Below are 24,077 nucleotides of genomic sequence, written 5' to 3'. Positions count from 1 at the left end.
TCTTGGACCTACAGGTAAGCCTTAATCTAGGCTTACCTGTAGGTCAAAGTGGTTTGTAAGGGTTTACAACCACTTTAAGTCTGGTCCCTTTTGCAGGTATAGCTATGTAAAACATTAAAAATAAGGGCCTCTGCTGTTTAAAATCCAGTAATACCATCTCGCCCTGCTCTGCACATGCTGAGTTGCTCTCTGTTTTTAGGCATTTCTGAGTTTGTAGAGGCTGATCTGCTCACAGACTTAAAGTGGAATTAAACCCACCTATCCTTTACAGCCAAGGAAGCTGCTTCTGTTTGATCTGCAACTGCCATGGTGCTGCACATATGATCAGTTATGACACCAACCATTTGATGGTTTCAGTTTGGTTGAGGACACAAGCAAATGTGACCATTGGCAATCCCGGCATTCCAGGAATGCAACTTTTTGAAACCTTTAAGTCGATGGGTTTAGTTCTGCTTTATTTTACTACTGTTCCGGGGCTCTGGGTGTCAGCAGAATGGCAGCCTCCAGTTAAAAGAAACCAGAACAATGCTGGAGGCAATTTACAGCACACACTAATTTTGGTAGCATAATTATTAATGTGCAACGAGCATTATTTTTTATCAAGGTGTTATGGGTAAAATTCAACTTTAACTGCTTCAGGCCTGCCCTATTGCACTTTTACTGCTACAGGGAGGCACCTGTACGCCAGATCACATATACACTATATTGTCAAAAGTATTGTAACGCCTACCTTTACATGGAATTTAATGGCATCTCAGTCTTAGTTCATAGGGTTTAATATTGAGTTGGCCCACCTTTTGCAGCTATAACAGCTTCAACTCTTCAGGGAAGGCTGTCCATGAGGTTTAGGAGTGTGTCTATGGGAATGTTTGACCATTCTTCCAGAAGTGCATTTGTGAGGTCAGGCAATGATGTTGGACAAGTAGGCCTGGCTTGCAGTCTCTGCTCTAGTTCATCCCAAAGGTTTTCTATCAGGTTGAGGTCAGGACTCTGCAGGCCAGTCAAGTTCCTCCACCCTAACTCGCTCGTTCCACCTCTTCTGGAGTCCCCCTCCTGGCGTTACTGGCGGCTCCTGCCTTCAGGGTTCTCCTATAGCAAGCTGTAAAGTATAGTACTGAGTGCCCCTATATCAAGGTAAAAAATAATCTGCCTTTTTAGAATCGCTCGCTCCCTTTTTCCCAGGACTATGTGTCCAATGAGACATTACTCCTCACACATTCACAAGTTCTCAGGCACTTAGTGACGTGTATGAATGGTGTACTGAGCTGTATTTGTGCTGCACTGTGTATACTGACATGTATGGCTAGTGTACTGAGCTGTATGTGTGTTGCACTGTATTTTCTGGCACATAAGTAAATAATGCATTCTGTATGCAGGCCAACTAATCGGCTGACCAATCAATTATAAAAATAGTTGACAGCTATTTTGATTGAATATAATTGTTTATGCCGATTAGTTGTTTTCAGCCCTAGTTCGGCAAGCCATAATTATCTGGGAGCCGACAAGTGGATTGTGACCAGGGCTCTGCCTCCCCCCAGCTTCTGTCACTCTTATGTTAACTGCAGAGCAGGAGATGGCGTAGTGCCACTGCTTCTAGAGGGCAAGGGGACACTGGGGGGGGGGGGGGGGGTTGTGGGGTTTGAAAGGAGGGCAGATATCACTGCTATGGGGGACAGGAGACTATAGTTTGGAGGGGAGTTGATGTGACGGGCGTAGAAGACACAGGATTGGGAGGTACAAAACACTACTGAGGGGGGTGGAGAACATTACAGTGGAAGGGTACAGCTGACCCTGCTATGGTGTGTGGTGCAGAGGACACTTCTGTGGGGGGGTGATGTGAAGGGGGGGCAGGGAACTTTGTTCCACCCCCGCATGTTGTCCAGTTAGATCTCAGCCTCTTAGAGTTGCCTACCTCTGTCTTATTGAGCTTGTTTGATTCTTAATTTTTCCACCCCACATTTGATTATGTGTAGTCTTCGGGCACTTCATTCCAGGTAAGTGTTTTTATAGTAGTGATATTAGGACAGTTATTGTTGATTGCACTTTTTCATAGCTGCACAACAGCTTAATTGCGGTGTCTTGGAATAATATTGTCTTGTTCCCTCCCCAAGAACCATATTGCTTCTGCATAAAAGTTCACTTCAGCCAGTTGGCTCCTACTTGTTCGTCCACACCAGGTTATAGCATATCTTATAAGGAAAATAGGAGGGGTAGCATAGACATGGTGGTATATAATGACAAACTTAAAAAAAAAAAATAATAAATATATATTTATTATTATTATTATTATTATTATTATTATTATTATTTTTATTTTTATTATTATTATATATATATATATATATATATATTTTTTTTTTGTATGCTATAAATGATCTATATCCCCTTTTTTTCCATTATCTTTCTAGGAAACGTTTAAAAAGAGTCTGGGATCGGTCTGTGCAATTTATTGAAGACAATGAATCTCGACTTCGTACAGAATCCCAACGGGTGGCTGGAGCAGATTTGCTTGTGTGGCGCTGGACCCAAACACGACATGACATTTCCAGTGAAAGATTTTCACCCACTTTGTTGTCTACATTGGGCAGATAGATGCTAGTTTGGGACATGAAAAGTAATGTTCAGCAATTGTAAGCAAGTTATTTCTGTTATGGCACACTAGTTGGCTTCTGGGATTTATGCATCCCTGCACTGAAGATGGGTTTCTGGGAATGTTGGACATCTTTTCCACCTTTTTTAACTGACTTTTTTTATATACATGGCAATACATAAAAATACCTGTGGTGCAGAATGACTCGCGCTTTGCTTTCTGTTATTCGGAGTACAATGTGTTGTACTTTTATGTTTTTCCTTTTGTACATTGTATTTAAATGCTTTCATGTATAAAACTTGTAATAATCTGCAGTCACCTACATCTGTTTATGGATGCCCGACAATCAGTTCTGTGCTCCATACATCTATTGAACCTAGCATTGCACTATCCAAATTTCTTGGTAACCTAAAAGGTGATGGACTCCATGAAAGCTTATTATCCCTAACACTTTTGCAAGGCTCTGTGCTATTCTTTGACTGTAATTGCTTCATGAGTAGGAAGAGGGTTGGGGGGAGTGAAGGGGTGGTGCATGAGATGTTGTAATTTGTTCTTGCAGGGGCTCATGGGAGATCTAGACACTTGCTGTCTCCTCGCTTGGCTGCTCTCGTTCTGGACAGCAGTTATTCCTGCACAGCAGAGATGTTGTTTATAAGCTGCAGCAGAGAGGCATAAAATTCAATTATTACAGAATAACACAATACCTTCACTGGATTTAACCAGTGCCTTGCCACCGTTCTGTGATGAAAATCTGTTTTTTACACCAGCAATTATGTAGAACAAAGACCTGTATTGATATGTTAGTCATTGCTGTATTTTATTGTGCTGAATAAACGCATCATTCTGAGTGCCAGTCTGAAGCACCTGTATGTTGATTAGCTATAATTTCAAGGGTTATTTTGTGCTTTCTTTTTTTCCTGATTTGTTCATTACGATAGAGAACAATGAATTTTGTGTAGGCAGGAGGTCTGTTTCCACATTTTCACCACCTCTGTGTGTCAAATCGGCAATTAGATCCCACCAACAGAAAGATTGATAAAATCAGAGAAAATTCAAAGAAGTGTGACAAAAGTGAGGGTCTTAAAGGTTGATGTCCCTCTGGGGCATTAAGTAAAATATAATAGTAGCTACCAAAAAACAGATTTGATACGTGGGTATAACTTGCTTGTCATGTGCTTTCTTATTTCCAGCCAGGTAGAAGGCAGTTTAATAATTATCAGAAGTTTTACTTTCTAAACATCTCAAAAAGCAAACCTGCTGTGAGAAAAATGATGCAGCCTACCATTGTTGATTTTATTAAAAAAAAATTTTTATATATATATTCGTTGTCCTGTAAATGCTTGGCTTAAGTATGTTCTGAACTAGAAACCAGTATAGTTTTAAGGAACTCTGATTTTGTCTGAATTTATATTGCCACATGCTTTTTTGTGGTCTGTGACTCAGAAGCGTGGAAGCCATGCCACTAGCATTTTCCAAAGGAGGTCAGTAATGGCAGTCCACATATATCTGCCAGAATTAGTGTACTTTCTGTGAGTATGGTGGCAGACTCTGCATAGAACCTCGATAATCATGCTTTTGCCAGTGGAGGAATGGTAAGAGAAGAAGACACTGCCAGCTTATCCAATTGGCTACTTCATCACTGTGTTATCTTATGCCATAGATTTAAAACTTTTGATGATCACGCTTTTTTTATTTTATTTTTTTGTTTCATCTTGCCTGATCCCTATCGGTTTTAAACACCAGTAAACACATTCGATTGCCAGGGTTATACATAAAATCGTAATTTAGGAGCCTGTCATGTTAAAAATAATAAAAGGTAAGAAGTAACTAGATAGCTGCTGCAGCTTTCAGCTTCCTCTGTTCCTTGCTCCACCTGAACGCCAGAATGGTATGATTGGGCAAAGCGCCAACACTTTTGGTGAGTGTGAATTTGCCACGAGACATTTACTCATACACAATATTATTAGCCATCCCCTGCGATTAGCTGCTTAACTGGTAAATAAGATTGCAAAGAATGGCATGTGAAAGTGTTTGCTGAACATGCTAAAGCTATTTTGCCTGCTATTCAGGTAATGCAGAATATTCCCTGGGTGCTGCCCTTTTATACCTGTAAGCAGCTTTCAATTGTCTCAAGCCGTCTTCTTTAATTGAACAAAAAGAGAAAAAAAGAGAACTGCGCTAACCTCAAATGCCCAAAGTGAATGGGGTATGTGTATGTGCCAAACCCACGATATGAGTCTTAGTGTCTTATTGTCTCTAAGACCACCTCAAAAATATAATGCATACTATTATATGTACAAATAAATGAAATTAAATACAAAAATGGGACACAAATACGTGTCAATAATGTGAATTACCCAAACGCAATACAGATTGTGTAAATCTCTGTGCATATACCCCTAAAATGAAAAAATTATTTTGTTTGCAATTTTTTACATGAAATAAATTGTCAAAAAATATATATTCTGAGACACTCTATATAATGTCCATATAGTTGTAAACCAAAATATTATAAAATGTCCATATGGTAAATAACACCGGTGAAGAAAAACTTCATGTAAGAGCTGGATTAGAAGTGCACAAATTAGAAATCTTCTCCAGAAATATAATGTGCTTTTCCCATCACCGAATGAATGAATTGGCTCCTTACCAGATCCAAGCGACCCCCCGTTACAGAGGGTCACCACAGGCAAAAACAATCAAAGGATGTCCGGGTAACGGTTCCCCCTCAGGCGATCCCGAATCCCTCACGCAATAGGGCTGTGGCTGTTGCTCCAAATGTCACTCCTGTGAAACACTGGAAAAGAATAGAAACACAGATCTTGCCGATCATACACATATGAACACCAACCAGTCTCTCAGATGATCATCGCATTCCACCTGCTGCCACCAGCACTGTAAGGGTCAATTCAGCTTAGATGTCTGGACGATCAGTGGAACTTCTCAAGGCCCCTCAATGTCAGCAGGTCCTCTGTCTGCAGGATCCACCATCACCATTCCAGTAACAATGTTCTCCTCCCCATCAGTGGAAAGACCTCGAGGTCTTTCCACTGATGGGGAGGAGAACATTGTTACTGGAATGGTGATGGTGGATCCTGCAGACAGAGGACCTGCTGACATTGCGTGAGGGATTCGGGATCGCTTGAGGGGGAACCGTTACCCGGACATCCTTTGATTGTTTTTGCCTGTTTTTTTTTTTTTTTTTTTTTTTTTTTTTTTTTTGTTTTTTTTTTAATTAAAACTTTGGTAATAACCTCACAAGGTGGTGGATATACATTTGCCCATCATGTACAGAATAAGAGCCTCTGTCTTTCCTGCCCTGTATTTACTCCTGCAGCCATGGAAAGGCTGTTGGTGGTGCAGAGCTGTGTCAGGGACGCTGATTGGGATCCTGGAAATGCCCCTGACCAGGCTAAGGCGCATACCGAAAGGAGCTGATGTCTGTGACGGGGGAGTCGACAGCCTGCTACAGGTTGTATTCACACGCACACACAGAGACAAGTGAAGAGCTGGAACACGTACCATCTACATATGTGTGCATACATGTATATTTAATATGGCTCTGTTAAAGATACAGTATGGCAAACTGTGAGCTCTTTATTTTGTACATGAGCATATGTATATCCACCATCTTGTAAATTATTACCTAGAGGGCGCTTTCCCCTTCTCTCTGTGGTTCTATTGTATAGTTTACTTATTCTCTGGACAGCTGCCACTACTACTAAAGACTACCCATACTAGATCCATCATAACTTTATTGCTTGCACATGGACTTTGATATTTTCCCTTATTTGCGCCAAAGCTTTTAACATTTGTCAAAGATACAGGGGAGGATTCTCATTTCAGCTATCACAATGATCATACGACCAAGAGCCAGCCATTCAAGCCCCAAATCGTTATTCTAAGACCAGGAGCTAATGGTAAGTACACATACATGCCTCCCCATAACAAAATCTAGTGCTGCCACATCGTTACAGTCTGGTTGAAAATAAAGACACAAGTCCCATCCAATTCAACCATTAAAAGATGGAAAAAAGAAAATTCTACAATCCTATCCCTACAGTTGATCCAGAGGAAGGCAAACAAACCTGGCAAAGCATGATTCAAATTGTACATAATATGTGTACAGCCAGTGTCTAGGGGTTAAGAGAACAAGGTCTGTGAACTTGGTAAGAAATGCATTAAAGTATACAATCAGAATCCATGAAACCTAGAATAAACATTGTTATATTGAACACGCAAAAGTTCGTGAGTACAAATACTACCAGTGATGTTGCCTGGGAGGAGGGGCTTGTGGGGACAAAGATTTTGTCCTCTGAAGAAGATGCTTGCTGCTTCTTCCTGGGAGTTCAGAATCATTGGAGGTACAGAGGTATACCACTATACTAAACAATTGTATGTACTTGCTGTATAAAAGTGTGGTCACTAGTTAGGGCCCAAGAGACAGCACAGCAGTATTAACAGCCAAACATGATGAAGTCTTCTGCTGGAGGGATGACTACCTTTAGCCAAATTTAAACATAACTGGAATAAATACTGACACAATTTGCAATTTTGGTGAATACAATAAATTAGCAGACTTGGATGAATGGCTAGGCTGTGCCAGCTATTAGTATTCTTTGTTGCTAATTATATAATACACAAGCAATTAAACATGGGTCTGTTTTGCATACGCATATACAAACACACCTCTAGAGATGTGTGTGTGTGGTGCATAGTTGTGTGTATATAATTTGCATACATTATCCCCCATTGCAGAGATGAGTCTGCTAGCAATGCATCTAGAATAGGTTATCATTGCCATTATGATAAACATGTTCTTTTACCAGGGTTGAGCATTTAAAAACTGAAAATGAACATGAAGTGCTACATAAAAATCTGAGTGTCTGTGCAGCAAACTTAGTGTAGGTTAAAAGCCTATGTCTCTGCTCGGTCCATTTCCCTCCATATGATGCATCCTCCAGGCAAATATCTTTTGAAGGCAGAGTCAGTGAACCTCAGCAAATGTGCTTTTCTGAGTATTTATGAGGTTTGGAGAGGGGACAGAATTTTAGATTACACATGGCAGCTATTGTTACTATAGATAATCTTCAACATTGTACTCATTATGTTGATGTGTTTAATCAAAATGCAGAATAGAGGGTGTGCTAATTTTTCTTTCATACCCTCGAGTTGATGATCCTTATTCAATGAATCACTTTTATGTGTGCAAATGTTATGAATGCAGTTAAAGGCATTACATAAAGAAAGCTTTGTCTTGAAGACTAGCAGGCTGCCCATCTTTTTATTTGTTTCACTCATCTTCATTTTTCTATTTTGCTTGGGTTCCTACATATATTCCCCTGTTCATATGCTTTATCTTAACATTTTTTGGCCCATTAGAAACAACTAAACAAGGTACATGGTGTACGTTTGTATTTATTATGTTAACAAACAGAACTTTTATTCACTTGCAAGCATTACAAGTGTGTTGTGCCAATGTATATATGCAACTGAAAATTCTTTTTTTTTTTATTATTAAAAGTACAAAATAGCTTGCCCATAGTAGTTGCTGCAGCAGATGGAAAACATTTGTGGAACTAGTCAAGTTGTCTTGATGTGACATGTGCAGCTACCTTTGCAACTGATATTTAGTTGCTTCAAAGTTCAGAGGACCAAAGCTGTACAGATGTTACTCATTGAGGGATAGGCAGGGAGATGCTGCTGCTACTTATTTGACTCACTGAACAGACTGAAGCAGCCAATTAATGGTTAACACCTTTCTTCCATTTTTGTAGTGACAAGAAACATTCACGAGCTTTCTCAGATTTTTTTTTTTGTTGGAAGTGTAACAAGCCATCTTTCTTCATATGGATGCTTTATGCCCAAGTGATTCTCTATTTATACATTTCTGCTTGCACACACCCATCCAGATGTAAGAAATAGGATAACAGAGTAAAAAAAAAATATATATATATATATATATATATATATATATATATATATATATATATATATATATATATATATATATATATATATACACGATATTATCAAACGTTCTGGGACACCTGCCTACACGCACATGAACTTTAAGGGCACCCCAGTCTTAGTCCGTAGGGTTCAATTTTGAGTTGGCCCACCCTTTGCAGCTATAACAGCTTAAACTCTTCTGGGAAGGCTGTCCACAAGATTTAGGAGCGTGTCTATGGAAATTTTGACCATTCTTTCAGAAGCACATTTGTGAGGTCAGGCACTGCTGTTGGAAGAGAAAGCCTGGCTCGCAGTCTCCACTCTAATTCATCCCAAAGGTGTTCTATTGGGTTGAGGTCAAGTTCCTCCACCCCAAACTTGCTCATCCATGTCTTTATGTCCCTTGCTTTGTGCACTGATCTGGTGGAGGGGGATTATGGAGTGGGGTTGTCTTTCAGGGGTTGGGATTGGCCCCTTAGTTCCAGTGAAGGGAACAACAAGGCGTCAACATACCAATACATTTTGGACAATTTCATGCTCCCAACTTTGTGGGAACAGTTTGGGGATGGCCCCTTGCTGTACCAACATGACTGCACACCAGGGCACAAAGCAAGGTCCATAAAGAAACGGATAAGGGAGCTTGAGCTGAAATTTTGTAGGGGCAGGGATCTCCCGGTGTAGGATGGGGGGGATAGGGGAGCCTCTTTCTCACCGTCCTTTCTCTCTTACCTCTCTCTCTCTCTCTCTCTCTCAGCCCCTCTCTCACCCCTCCCTCTCTCCCACCCCCCTCTCTCATCCCTCCCTCTCTTCTCCCTCCCTCTCTCTCATCCCTCCCTCTCTCCCATCCTCTCTCTTTCTCACCCCCCCCTCTCTCATCCCCCCACCTCTCTTTCTCACCCCCATCTCTCACCTCCCTTTCTCTCTCTTATCCCCCCTGCCTCTCCCCTCCCTATCTCTCCCCCTCTCCCCTCACTTCTTTCCCCATCCCTCTTTCCCTTTCTGTATCTCTTTCCTACTTTTCCATCTTTCTCTCTCCCTCATATTCCTATCACTGCTGTCCCCTCCTTTGCCTCCCCCCTTCCACTCTTCTTTCTCTATCCCTTTACACCCTCTTAGTTTCTGATAGGAGTTTCTATCATATTTCAGGTTCTCAGTAAAAAAAAAAGTGCTGTCAGAAGATTTTCCATGGTTTGTCAGTAGAAAAAGTTGTGGGGAGTTGGCAACCCTGTCAGGAAGGAGCTGAGTGGGAGCTGAATGGCCTCACAAGGCAATTAACCTCTCAGTCATCAGGCATCTTTACTTTACTATGTAACCAACTGGCGCTGCCTACAGCCTCCGAATACCACATCCAATTTTTGCAGCGGCGCACTTTGACCCAAAATTTGATCTTACACAAAGTCCCACTGCTTTCATAAAACACCCCTGATTGCATCCATGCGGCAGCCATCTTTAAACCTGGAAGTGCCCAGCGGCTTCTGTGGAAAGAAGCCAGGAACTTCCATGCAGACTGCATTTAAATATGCCCTCTATGCAGCTGCGCTACAATATGTGGGTGGTAACATAGGGGCCACATGATCTATTGTTATAGTATACAGTATATTGTTGTTGTTCCAGTATGTAAATATAGCATGGACTATCTTGTTGATATTATATTGGTATTAAATGTGATTGACATACTCAATAATGTGATTGCTTTTTAGACATACCCCTGAAGAAGGAGTTTCTCTGAAACCCATTGGGCTTTGTCCTGATGTCTTTATTAAAACTCAAGCTGCGATAGGCATACTACAAGAATTTTTTTTATATACCATTGACACCATAGGGGTACCATGATACCATTGGGCTTTGAAACACTTTTTTAGCTTCAGCCCTGGACCATTTGGCTGTCCAAAGACCAGAACACTTTTTGTGCTTCGGCACTGCGTCACTTTAACTTTCAATTGCGTGGTTGTGTGACGTGGCTCCCAAACAAAATGGACATCGTTTTTTTCCCACAAAAAGAGCTTTGTTTTGGTGGTATTTGATCACCTCTGTGTTTTTTATTTTTTGCGCGATAAACAAAAAAAATTATACATTTTGAAAAAAAATGCATTCTTTTTTACTTTTTGCTATAATAAATATCCCCAAGAAATATATAAAAAAACATTTTGTTTTCTTAGTTTAGGCCAATACATATTCTTCTACATATTTTTGGTAAAACAAATCGAAATAAGCGTATATTGATTGGTTTACGCAATATTATAGCGTCTACAAAATAGGGGATAGTTTTATGCCATTTTTATTAATAATAATTTTTTTTTTTTTACTAGTAATAGCGGCGATCAGTGATTTTTATCGTGGCTGTGACATTAGGGCGGACACTTCTGACAATTTTGACCCAGGGACCATTAGCATTAATACAGGAATAAGCGTGATTAAAAATGCATGGATTACTGTAAAAATGTCACTGGCAGTGAAGGAGTTAATGTATGTCCTAGTTTGTGTTCTAACTGTAGGGGGGTTAGGACTGTGCAGGGCAACTAACAGATTGCTGTACATACTCTATGTATGAACAGACGATCTGTCAGTTCTCTGCTCAGAGAACCCGGAAACTGTGTGTTTACACACACAGTTTGGGTTCTCCGTGTGCCCCGAGCGATTGCGGGACTCTCATCAGCTCGGGGAGCAAGCGAGGGGACACACGCCCCCTAGTGGCCACAGGGCGAAGCAACGTTACATAACGTTGTTTCGCCCAGCCATGCCATTCTGCTGCAGTACAACTACGGCGGCTGGTCGGCCTGTGGTTAAGTAATAACACTGATATAGTATTTCTGTTTGTACACTATGTTATGTAACTGTATACTCTGTTGATGTTATGTAGTAAATTTGGCATACCAGACTTTTATTGAGATATATACACAATTGTCTTATCTGTCTCAAAAATCCCATTGGCATCATGTTTGATATTTTCCATAAGCAAAGAAACTAACATTAGATTATCTGCCAAGTAGCAGTAATAAATAGTTTTACACATTATGAAATAATTGCATTAGGGGAGATTTCCCTTAACTTCCCAAAAAAGTGAGAGGAAATCCCTCCAAAAGGAGGGAATTTCAGGATGTCACCAGACTAGTGTTACATAGTTAGTAAGGTTGAATAAAGACACCAGTCCATCCTGGGTGAGTGTGGGTGCATCTAAAATTGTCCTTATTCCCTCTACATTGTGTCTCATCTATTATATTATTATTTATTTAAGGTACCCATATAGCGTCGACAATTTATGCAGAGCTCCACACATATATCACACCCTGCCCTCAAGGAGCCCACAATCCAATGTCCCCAACTCATTCATATATACTAGGCCCAATTTTGGATAGAAGCCAATTAACCTACTAGCATATCTTTGGAGTGTGGGAGGAAACTAGAGTACCCAGAGGAAACCCACGCAGGCACAGGGAGAACACGCAAACTCCAGGCAGGTAGCGTTGTGGTTGGGATTCAAACCAGCGACCCTTTTTATTGCTAGGTGAGAGTGCTACCCACTACACCACTGGATAGTGTGGGTGTGGGTGGGGGGCGTTTACCTTCACTTTTGATGATAATGGTAAATAGGACAAATAGAGAGGATGAGACTGTCTAATGAGGCCACAGACAGCAATTAATTAATTGACAGCTGCTCTAATCCACTCTATCCAAAAAAAAAAAAGTTTTGCCTTTAGTTACACATTAATTAGAGTTTTTAAAGTGTTAATAAACCCACAACAATAAAACCAGTCTGTATTTTCAATAAAGTATGCTTGTTATACTTATTGTGGAACCTAAGGGGTTAATCCTCTGCATTGTGTAAAAAAGGCTGTTTGATCTTGTATGCACAAATCCTCCCCTTCTTCCACCGACTCCTGAGCAGGTGCCGCTAATGCCGCGTACACACGGGCGGACTGTATGGTGTACTTAGTCCGTCGTACAATCCAACGGACAGTCCGTCATACTTTCGACTGAACGGACTTGACCACACACGGATACCCAAACAGTCCGTCGAAAGCTTGCGCGATGACGTGTACAGCACGTACGACGGGACTAGAAATAGGAAGTCCAATACACAGCAAAGCACCCTTCCGCCGTGTAAATCCTTTCTGGGCATGCGCCATTCTTAGTCCGTCGAACTAGCCTACTGACGAGCGGATTGTCCGCTGAAACCAAAGTACGACGGACAGAATTTCGAAAAATCCGAAATACTTAGTACGCCAGACTGCACGCTGAAAAAGTCCGCTGAAGCCCACACACGAGCGGACTGTCCGCTGAAATGTGTTTCGACGGACTAAGTATGCCATACAGTCCGCCCGTGTGTACGCGGCATAAGACAGAGCCTTTGGAGTCAGGCTGCAAATGCTCAGTTTGATGTTTATTGCTAGAGAGTTTTGTGGGGTTTTTTTTTTCTTAGGCGAGTGCATGTGATCAGCACAGGGCCAATCAGCACTGTCCAGACAGGGGGTCAGAGGTCCTGGATCCTGATAGGACAGCTCAGTGCAGTATGACAACTCCTCCTACAAGCTTTACAAAGAACTGATATGTCTCAAGGCTGCTACTGTATATATTGCTGATGGGGAAAGGTATTTTTCAGTTTATATTTACTATTTACACAAATAACTGCATTTCCATGTACAGTGGAAGACCAGATATACAGTAGTGAATGCAAGGTCATGGGTTTAGCAACACTTTAAGTTAACTTTTAAAGCAACATATAATAATAGATCATTTTAAAGAGGACAAAACATTGGTGCCTAAAATACAATTGAAACAGCTGTAAAGTCAAATAAGAGGTCCAGCCAAAAAATTACTGCAAGAAGACACTCCCTTTAAAAATATGATCCTATGTGTGATATGTGGGTCAGATGAGCCCACCTGGAAGGAGGCCAGGATATGAGTAAGCCACTAGACAGTACTGTCCTGCAGCTCATATCCCAGAACCATTCCTACCCCTGTTCCAGCAACATGCTTTGTATTTGCTAGGAAAAAATGGTGAGAGACTTAATGGTGTTAACATGACAAAATATATAAGTCGTGATTCAAGATGCTTAATGTGATTCTATGGCCTTATGTTGGTGGCTTTTCATTTTGCATATCATTGTATGAAAGTGTCCCATCCTTTTTTCTTTTAGTTGGTTCATTCTGCATTCTTTTTTGACAATTTTATAAGGATGACCTCAGGCGTGTTCGCAAACAACACGTGCAGAGCCCGCCAGGAAGTCGGCATTGCGGAGCACTAATCACAAGCAGTGAGACATTGTCCCGATGTGCAGAGATCAGGAAATATCTCACTGCCTGTGATTAGCGCTGTGCAGTGCCGACTTCCTGGCAGGATCTGCACATGCTGTTTGCGAGCATGCCTGAGCTCATCCTTACAATTTGAGCAACATTGAGTAAAGATTTCTAGGTAGTTGAACATAAGCTGTTTGAATTGAAATAACCAGGAGGACTTTTTTGATGCTCTGAGCAGTGAGCAGGAGAGCAGTAGAGTGTGAAGATTTACTGGTTATATTGGCTTCTTTCCCACTAAGCTCACATGACCCACATATCAGTGTAGATTCATGACTTTTTGGTTAATGATTTTACATGTGTCCTTGTGAAGTAATTTGGATGCTTTAACCCTTTCAAGAACAGGTGTAATATATGCCTAGGTGCCCAGGCCAAATTAAACAGCGTCAGTTGGTCAATGTGACAATCACTCAACATCTGCTACCTATTTTATTTTACCTAGCTTTTATTTGGTATGCTCTGTGTTTTTTGTGGTCTGACAAAGGCACAAACATGTAAAAAAAAATATATATATTTTTCTACTCTTTCTTTTTTAGTTAATGTATTCATTTTAATATTGCTTTTTTTTTCCAATGGAGCCCTCAGCCTGCAAGTAATTATTTGTCATAGCTGACATGTTCGGGAAAAGCTATGATTGGTTCCCAATTGTCAGTGGGGAACCGAGCTGTCAGTGATAGCCAGGATTATGACAGCTGGACAAAGTTTCAGCTGCTGCCTCTCAAAGAGGTGAATGTTTGTTAAATTATCCCCAGCACAGGCAGATTGCGGGTATGAAGAGAGTAAGGCTACTTTCACACTGCTCCTAAAGCGCCCCTGCCCATTGAAATCAATGGAGCAGCGCTTTGCGAGCAGTTTTATTTGGCTGCTAGCAGGGGTTAAAGGCGCCCCGCTAGAGGCCGAATAGCACTGCTAAAACAACGGTAAAGTGCCAGAGCACAGAGTGGCATGAGTGTCTGTAAAGTCTTCTGCTAGCAGGTGCTGATGTGTGTTAGGGTGGGCAGAGATGACTGGCTGGATGCACGTTGACAGAAGGACCAGAGCTAGAGGCTGGCATGGGTCAGCTGATGCAGGTGAGGGTGCAAGAGCCAAGGCAAGGTCAGACAGTCCAGGTTAGATAGTGTCAGTGTATTGAAGGTTGAACACCGTCTATTTCATTGCGTTATGGCCAGTTTAACGCCATATTGTTTTATGTGCGTTACTGCCAGTTTAACGGCATTTACTTCTGTGCACGTTACTGCCAGTTTAACGCAATATAGTTCTGTGTGCGTTACTGTAAGTTTTATGTCATATAGTTTTGTGTGCGTTACTGCCAGTTTAATACCATATAGTTTTGTGTGCGTTACTGCCAGTTTAATGCCATATAACTTTGTGTGTTACTGCCAGTTTAACGACATTTAATTTTGTGTGTGTTACTGCCAGTTAAACGCTACGTATTTCTGTGCGTCACTGTACGTTTGGCGTATTATATTGCAGTATATTATAATGTATCCGTGGAGTGTGTCTGTGAAGTGTGAGTACTCAAACACCTTTTTACATTGATTAAAAAGCATCCATGTACAGATTTCAACTTCTTCTTTACATTTGCTTATAAGCACCGCCCCCTCCCTCCCTCCCAATAAGGTCTGGGAGGACAACAAGGAGAGGCAGATGTTCCCATGGCACACAGAATGGGGGCCAGCAACAAATATGTCCACAGGCAATGGTGGATGTGGTGTTCAGTCCTCAGGCAGCCCATCATTTCCTCTGTTTAGTGCTATCCAGCCCCAGCATGCAGAGGAGGTGGTGGACTGGCTTACTAAACCTTCCTCATCCTCCTCATCCTCTGTCATTCAAGCAGAGACCAGTGTGCAGTCCCCTGCAGTTGCCAGAGTGGATAAATCTGCCTCCTTGTCCACATCTATTCCTGCCATTGCCCCAACATCAGCCATTGAGGAGTCAGCTGAGTTATTTGACCACAGCATCAGCCACTTGATGATGCCCAGCCATTACTGGATTTATATGTTGGTTATGAGGTTGAGGATAACAGGAACATGAGCCTAGAGAGCGGGAGGAACACCGGTATACAAATTGGCATTCATGTTCCCCAAGCCGCAGCGTATTGCCAAGTTGTCTCCAGTGTTAATGATGAAGATGGAAGAGATGGAGATGATGAGGTCACTAATGCGACTTGGGTGCCAGATAGAGCAGAGGAGGAAACTGAAGGTGAGGCGGCACAACCCCAAGAAGGCTGACATCAAGAAAGAGTAAAGAGCAGCCACCCTATTCCATCACATTCTGCAGCTGTTATCTCCCAGCCCATGCCCCAATGCTCAGCTGTTTGGGCCTTTTTCAGCACATCTGCAGCAGATCGCACTGTTGGTATCTGCATACTGTGTCTCAGGCACATCAAACGTGGCAAAAACACCAACCATATGCATATTATTACAGTTTTTTTTTGCCTTCATCTATAGGTTATGGTGGGAAGGCGCCCCTGACACCCAAAGAGTAATTTTTCTGTACCTGTTTGACATCATCATTTGACATCATCATTGCAATTTTTTACAGCAAGGCTAACTCCTGCTTTCATCAAGAGTACCTCTAGAGGGTTACGGTGGGAATGTGCCACCGACACCCAAAGACCAATTTTTTATGAAATCTCTAATCTTGTTCCCAGTGCACTACATTATGGCCTCATCATACACATTGGCTCCCCAGCTGTTGCTGAGCAAAATAAAGTCAGCTTGCAGGGAAAATTTCATTTTTTTCTGGCTGGTCCAGACGGAAATGGTGCTGGACGATGGTTATCGGGCGCTGCAATTGTATGCAACCCAAGCGTGTCTGTGGATGAAGAGCAGTGATCCCATAGAAGGCTATGACTACGGAGGTCCAGGTGTTATGTACCTGCTGGATGAGCCTGACGGGCAGTGGGAAGGCTGTCTCGTACAACCCTGGCTCAAGGGCCACCAGTGTTGCAACAGTGGCCGCAAGAGCCTGGCAGTGTATGGGTGCCTGGTTTGTCTTTGGTCACACCGGAATGACTTGCTAGGGGATGATCATGACACAGACCCAAAATGGTTATACATAGACATTCAAGCACAAATACTTTGCTTCTAAACAGCAATCCTTCCTGGAGTGTCAGCGTGACCCCTGGAAGGCTAGGAACATCTGTCGAAGCCTGCTTCATTCGGTTGAGAAGGTTGCCCTGTAAAAGTAAGAAGTTATTTTCAGACAAGATGGTATCTGCGACTGGTGGTTCCTTGGGGTCATCAAACATACAAGATAGTGCATCTGGTTTGACATTCTTCGAACCCGGCCAGTAGGTAATGTGGAAAACAAAGCTGGAAAAGAACAGGGCCCAATGTGCTTGACATGGCTTAAGGCATTTAGCAGTCCACAGGTACTCAAGATTTTTGTGGTCAGTATAGATCAATATGGGATGCGCTGCTCCCTCCAGGAGGTACCTCCATTCTTCTAAAGCCGCCTTTATGGCCAGCAATTCTCGGTCCCCAACGGCATAGTTTCTCTCTGCTGGAGACAGCCTGCGGGAGAAAAAGGCTACTGTATGCATCAGATCCTTAGGGCCTTGGCGTTGAGAGATGACTGCTCCAATAGCGACTTCAGATGCGTCTACTTCTAGTGTATATGGCAGAGATGGGTCTGGGTGACCAAGAACAGGTGCTGAAGTAAACAGTCCCTTCAAGGTATCAAATGCGGCTTGTGCCTCGGGTGTCCAATGGAAGCGGAGGTTCTGTTTAGTCAGCTGTGTGACAGGGGTTATGATAGCAGAGAAGCCCCTAATGAACCTCCTGTAAAAGTTGGCAAATCCTAAGAAGCACTGCACCCCCTTCTTGTCGGTAGGTGCAGGCCAGTCTAAGATAGCAGAGACTTTTTCAGAGTCCATCTTATTGCCTTCAGGTGAGATTATCAGTCCCAGGAATTGGATGCTGCTTCGTTCAAACTCGCATTTTTCACCTTTAGCATAGAGTCCGTGTTGACGGAGCCGGCTCAGCACCCTTCTGACATGATCTCAGTGAGAGTCTAGGGAAATGGAAAAAAATCTAAATGTCATCTAGGTAAACAATCAAAAATATATCCAGGAAGTCTCGGAAAATGTCATTGACAAAGTGTTGGAAGGTAGCATAGTCCAAAGGGCATCACTAGGTATTCATAGTGGCCGAATCAGGTGCGAAAAGCTGTCTTCCACTCATCCCCTTGACGGATGCGGATGAAATTGTAGGCCCTCCGTAGATCTAGTTTGGTGAAAATGGTTGCCGACCTTAACTTCTGAAATAGTTTGGGTACTAGAGGGAGAGGATACTGTTTTTTAACTGTAATTTTGTTGCGCTCCCGATAGTCCATACAAGGTCGTAGGGAGTGGTCCTTTTTCTCAACTAAAAATATTCCTGCTCCTGCTGAGGAGGTAGAGGGTCGGATGAACCCCTTTTTCAAGTTTTCTTGGAGATATTCTTTTAGTGCCTCCTGTTCTCGTTCAGCGAGGGGGGAGATTCTACCAAAAGGGATTTCAGACCCTGGAAGCAGTTTAATTGGGCAGTCGTATGGCCGATGCGGGGGAAGAGTGTCAGCCCCTCGCTTACTAAAGACATCCAGGAACTCATGGTATGGTTCAAGTACGACTTGCCGCACCTCAGACTCAGAGTCCACACAAACTAGTGTTGTAGAAGAAGCTGAGGCTCTTGGAAGGCAGTGTTCCTGGCAATAGGCTGAGTGGAAGTCAATTCTCCCTGTGACCCAGTTAACTCGTGGATTATGCGCCTGCAGCCAGGGTAGGCCCAGAATAACAAGGAATAGTGGGGAAGAGATGACATTGAGGCTTAGGATTTCCTTATGTTGGGAGGAGGCCAACATGGGTAAGGGAAATGTCTCTTGGGTCACAGGTCCGGACTTGATACATGACCTGTCAGCTAGAAAAACAGAAAGTCCTTGTGCTTTAGGTCTTAAAGTGGTTGTAAACCCTTACAACACACTTTGACCTACAGGTAAGCCTAGATTAAGGCTTACCTGTAGGTCCAAGAAATATCTCCTAAACCTATACGCTTTAGGAGATATTTGCCCGAAGACAGGCACCGCTGTCTGCGGCGCATAGGCGCACTGAGCGCAGCATTTCCAACTACGGAGCTGCCGCGCGTGTCGGCTCCCGTGCGCATGCGCGGGAGTGACCTCATCGCGGCTTCGCCGAATGACAGCGGCAGAGCTGCGAGACCCCACCGAGAAGATGGATGCGTCGGACTACAGGGGACAGCAGTGACTTCGCTGGCTCCTGTGTCAGGTAAGTGACACATAATGGACTACTATGCGATGCATAGTAGTCCATTATGCTTTGCCTTTGCAGGGAATGAAAGAGGAAGTAAACTCATCAGAGTTTACTTCCTCTTTAAGGGGATACGTTGTTGTGTTGCAAAGGTTAGATTGATGAAGCAACTACAGGCCCCGGAATCAATGATCGCGGTAACTGGCACTTAGGTTGGTGGCATTGGTAGATGAAGAAAAGTTATTAATGGAAGAAAACATCCGCCACTTAACGTGTCTTGGTTGGACAGGAACGTACATAGTGGCCCGTTTCCCCACAGTATAGGCAGAGGTTGTTCTGTCGTCGGTGCAGGCGTTCCTCCGGAGACAGAGAGGGGCGTATTAGGCCAACTTGCATAGGCTCCGGTGCTTTGGCGGCAATAGTAACAGGAGCAGGCTGAACTGGAGTGAAGCTAACAGGTGCAGAGTGAGTAGGAGCTGGGATCCGGGGCATCATCCAGACCAGGCGTGGCTGCTGGGCTGATCTTTCGGATCGTCGCTCACGGAGCCGACGGTCAATTTGAATGGTCAGTGTGATAAGGGCCTCCAGGGTATTTGGGACTCTGACACGGGCCAATTCGTCTTTCAGACCTTCTGATAACCCCAAGCGGAACTGGTGTCGCAGGGCTGCGTCATTCCACTGTGTGTCTGCACTCCAGCGTCTAAAGTCTGTAACATAATCTTCGGCCGTTCTGCGGCCTTGCTGGAGTGCATGAAGGGCAGCCTCTGCTGTGGTGGTTCGTTGTGGGTCGTCATATCATTCGGCCATCCCGCCGAAGAAGGCAGACATGGACTGTAACAAGACATCGTTCTTCTCCAACATCCGATGAGCCCAGGACTGGGGCTCACCCTGAAGCAGTGATATGATGAATCCTACTTTGGTGGCTTCAAGGGAGAAGGTTCAAGGTTGCAAGGCGAAGTATAATTCACATGCATTACGGAAGGATCTAAATTTTCCCCGGTCACTTGAAAATCTCTCTGGTGCTGGAACTCTGGGTTCAGGGGACAACATCACCACTGAGGTTGCTGCAGTGGCAGTCCCTGAAGCAGAAGGTGCAGCAGCGCTTGCTGGTGTAGCTATAGTCTGTACACATTGTTCCAGTTGTGTATAACCCTCCTGTAGAGATTTGACTGCTTGGGTAAGGGCTGCAAGATGCTGACAGATGTCATCCATGGCTGACTTCCCACTTGCAGGCTCAGACATGGCTGTCTGGTACTGTTACGTACCTTATGGATGAGCCTGACATGCAGTGGGAAGGCTGTCTCGTACAACCCCGGCTCAAGGGCCACCAGTGTTGCAACAGTGGCCGCAAGAGCCTGGCGGTGTATGGGTGCCTGGTTTGTCTTTGGTCTTGTCAGTTCAGCTGGTGCAGCAGGAAACAGGAAGCAGGTTGGTAAGCTGGGAAGACACTGAATACGTAGTCAGACAAGCCGGGTTTGGTAACAGATGATCAGATGTAGATATAGACGACAGGCAGAGAATAGTCAGGATACAGGCAAAGTTCGGCAACAGGATATCAAGCAGTGTAGAGTAGAGCATGGTTACTAGTGATGGCCGAACGGTGCGCCCGGCGGTCGTTTCGTGGCGAATTTCGGCTGTTCGCGGTCCGCCCGTTCGGCGGACTATTGGCGCCGTTCGCCCGGTGGACTTCCGTGTTTACTGTGTAAAATAACTTTGACCTATGATGACACATCCATCATGGGGTACAGGACAGCCAATTGAGACATTACAGCACATGGACACTTGGACATTCCCCCTAACTTATAAATACACCCGATCCGGCGGCCATTTTACATTCTTTCTTCTGTCACTATAGGGAGAGGTTGCTGTGTGGAGCAGGGAGAGATTACAGTGACCCAAATCGCTAGCTATTTGGTACATAAAAGTTCTTTTCAGGACTGGTATAGGTGTTAGGTGTAGTTCAGGATAGGCAGTGCTGTGCTAGTGATTGTTGCAGCAGCCTGAGTGTCTTTTGTCAGTTTAGAGAAAGGGACAAGACGGTGTGTGCTGCAGGGACAGCCAGTTTAGTCATTAGCTGTTACTATCAGGTCCACAAAAGTGCTATTTCAATTATTGTTCCAGCAGCCTCTGTTTTGTCAGTTTATATAGGGACAGGCAGGAAGCAGTGTGTGAGGCAGTGAGGGTCAGTTTAATCAGTAGCTGTTACTATTAGTTCCACAAAGGTTCTTTTCAGGACTGGTATCAGTGGTATGGTAATAGGCTTGTACACATATAATATTCTTTCTTCCAAATATAGAAAGAATATTATACTTGACTGCTGCCCTTCTGCTGCAGTCTGCTAATCATTCACAACCCACTTGTTCCACAAAGCTCCTTATAAGGACTGGTAACTTGGTCTGTCTAGGGTGCTACAGTACATAGGGTTGAGTGAGGTACAGTCTGCCATTCTATAAGGACTGGTATAGGCCCACAATACATAGGGTTGAGGTGCACTACTGCTGACCGCTGCCCTATACTGCAGCAGTCCTTCATCGGTATAGGGACTGACGTACAGTCTGCTAATCACTCACACACAACCTACTTGGTCCACAAAGGTCCTTATAAGGACTGGTAAGGTATAGGGTACTACAGTACATAGGGTTGAGTAAGGTACAGTCTGCCATTCTATAAGGACTGGTATCGGTCCACAATACATAGGGTTGAGGTGCACTACTGCTGACCGCTGCCCTATACTGCAGCAGTCCTTCATCGGTATAGGGACTGAGAGTTTTGTCACAGGGTCATTTAAAAAATGACAGGCAGAGGAAGAGGCAGGTCCTTCCGCAGGGGTGGTAGGGGTAGGGCAGGAGCAACAGGCTTGAGCCAAAATGGGAAGTTGCAGAAGGTGCGTTCAATTACTTTAAAGGACGCACCAGACTTGGTTGAGTGGCTCACTCAGCCTTACTCTTCTGCACCCTCCTCATCCTCTCGATCTGCACCCTCTTCTTTACTCTCTGCTATGTGCACCACCAAAGACACTACCACCAACAACACCACCACCACCACCACATACCTTCCGCTTGAGTCACAGGAATTATTTTCCGATCCATATCAAGACATTTCTGATGTGCAGCCACTCTTGGTATTGGATCAGGAAGAGGAGGCAGCAACAACCGCTACTCAGCAGTCTGATGACAGTACCCAGATCAGCCCAAGGAGGAGGTTGGTCCCCGGTGTTGCTGCCTACTCCGAGATCTCTACTTATAGCGGTGGGGAAGGTGACGTTGATGATGACGTGTCTAGTGATGTCACATGGGTGCCCACAAGAGAGGAAGAAGAGGGGAGTTCAGAGGGAGATATGGACCAGCAGATAGGGAGGAGAAGCAGGAATAACTTACATTGCACAGGAGGGACAAAGCAGACTGCAAATGTATCAGGAGAGAGTCATCGACCATGTACGGTCACATCTGGCGCTCCCAGGACACCGGCACATGGCTCCGCAGTGTGGGCTTTTTTTAACGTGTCCGCTGCTGACAATAGCGTTGCCATCTGCAATCTTTGCAGTCAACGCATTAGTCGCGGTAAGCCCAACACTCACCTAGGGACGACCGCCTTAAGAAGGCACATGAGCAGCCATCACCGAGCCGAGTGGGAGCAACGGAACACACAAAGCCACACTGCAGGCTCTCACAGTCCAGCCTCGTCTTCTACTTCTCCTCTCTCCTCACAATTGTCCTCCACTCCACCTTCCATCACGCCAAGCTCACGTTTTTCTGCAAAAAGGCAGGCTTCCGTGGGCCTAATGTTCGAGCGTAAAAAAATGATGACGCCGGATAACCCTCTTGCCCAGCGGTTGACGGCTGGCTTGTCAGAACTCATAGCCTGCCAATTACTGCCATATAAACTGGTGGACTTGGAGGCCTTTCGCAAATTTGTGGCCATTGGAACACCACAATGGAAGGTCCCAGGAAGGAAGTATTTCTCAGAGAAGGGCATCCCAGAGCTATATGGCCATGTTCAGCGGCAAGTGAATGTATCTCTGGCTCACAGTGTCGGTGCCAAGATACATCTGACCACAGACACGTGGTCTAGCAAACACGGGCAGGGAAGGTATATCACTTTTACTGCCCACTGCGTGAACCTTCTGACGGCCGTCAAGCATGTAACCCGTGGCATGCTTTACCGCCACAGATTGCATGCAGGCCTGACTCTTCTTCTCCTCCTCCTCCTACTCCTCCATCCTCCTCCCTCTCCTCCTCAGCTGACTCCTCCTTTTCCGCTGCTAGCGACTCTTCCGCTGCGCCGCCCAAGCTCCCCAGAACCTATTTGACATGCCAGGTGAGACGTTGTCATGCCGTGCTGCATCTGTTGTGCCTGGAAGCCAAGAGCCACACTGGCCCGGCACTCCTTTCAGCTTTGCGTTCACAGGCAGATCAGTGGCTAACACCGCTCAATTTGACAGTTGGTAAAGTGGTGTGTGACAACGGTGCCAATCTGCTTAGCGCATTGAAACAGGGCAAAATCACGCACGTGCCATGCATGGCACACGTCTTAAACTTGGTCGTGCAGCGATTCGTTGTCAAATACCCTGGGGTCCAGGACATCTTGCGGCAGGCAAGGAAAATCTCGGCCCATTTCAGAAGATCTTACACGGCCATGGCTCGCCTTGCTGACATTCAGCGGCGACACAATCTGCCGGTCAGACGTCTTATTTGCGATTGCCCGACGCGATGGAACTCAACCTTCTATATGCTTGATAGGCTGCTCCAGCAGAAACGTACAGTTAACGTCTACCTGTATGAACTCTGCGGCAGAACCGGTTCTGGGGAGCTGGGTTTTTTTTCACCGCGCCAGTGGCTGCTCATGAGCGACGCATGCAGACTTCTGCGCCCATTTGAGGAGATCACCAAACTGGTCAGTCGCAGCCATGGCGCCATCAGTGACATGGTACCTTATGCCTTCTTTATGGAGCGTGCATTGCGTCGTGTCATTGATGAAGCTGTGGAGGAGCAG

General features: G+C 44.3%; 1 protein-coding gene across 1 annotated transcript in view; it reads left to right on the top strand.

Moving 5' to 3' along the window:
* LEMD2 (LEM domain nuclear envelope protein 2) overlaps positions 1 to 3,443 on the top strand; it is a 40,572-nt gene extending 37,129 nt beyond the window's left edge. Inside the window, exon 9 of the mRNA XM_077481411.1 lies at positions 2,409 to 3,443. Within this exon, the coding sequence (XP_077337537.1) occupies positions 2,409 to 2,592 (184 nt within the window). The 3' untranslated portion in view covers positions 2,593 to 3,443. The remainder of the gene's footprint in view (positions 1 to 2,408) is intronic.
* Positions 3,444 to 24,077: the final 20,634 nt, after the last annotated feature.

The sequence above is a fragment of the Lithobates pipiens genome, unplaced genomic scaffold (assembly GCF_037356315.1).
Source record: "Lithobates pipiens isolate NorthernLeopardFrog02 unplaced genomic scaffold, aLitPip1_a1.2 Scaffold_16, whole genome shotgun sequence".
Taxonomy (NCBI): domain Eukaryota; kingdom Metazoa; phylum Chordata; class Amphibia; order Anura; family Ranidae; genus Lithobates; species Lithobates pipiens.
Note: the sequence above shows the minus strand (reverse complement) of the source record. Positions and strands in the feature narration are given on the sequence as shown.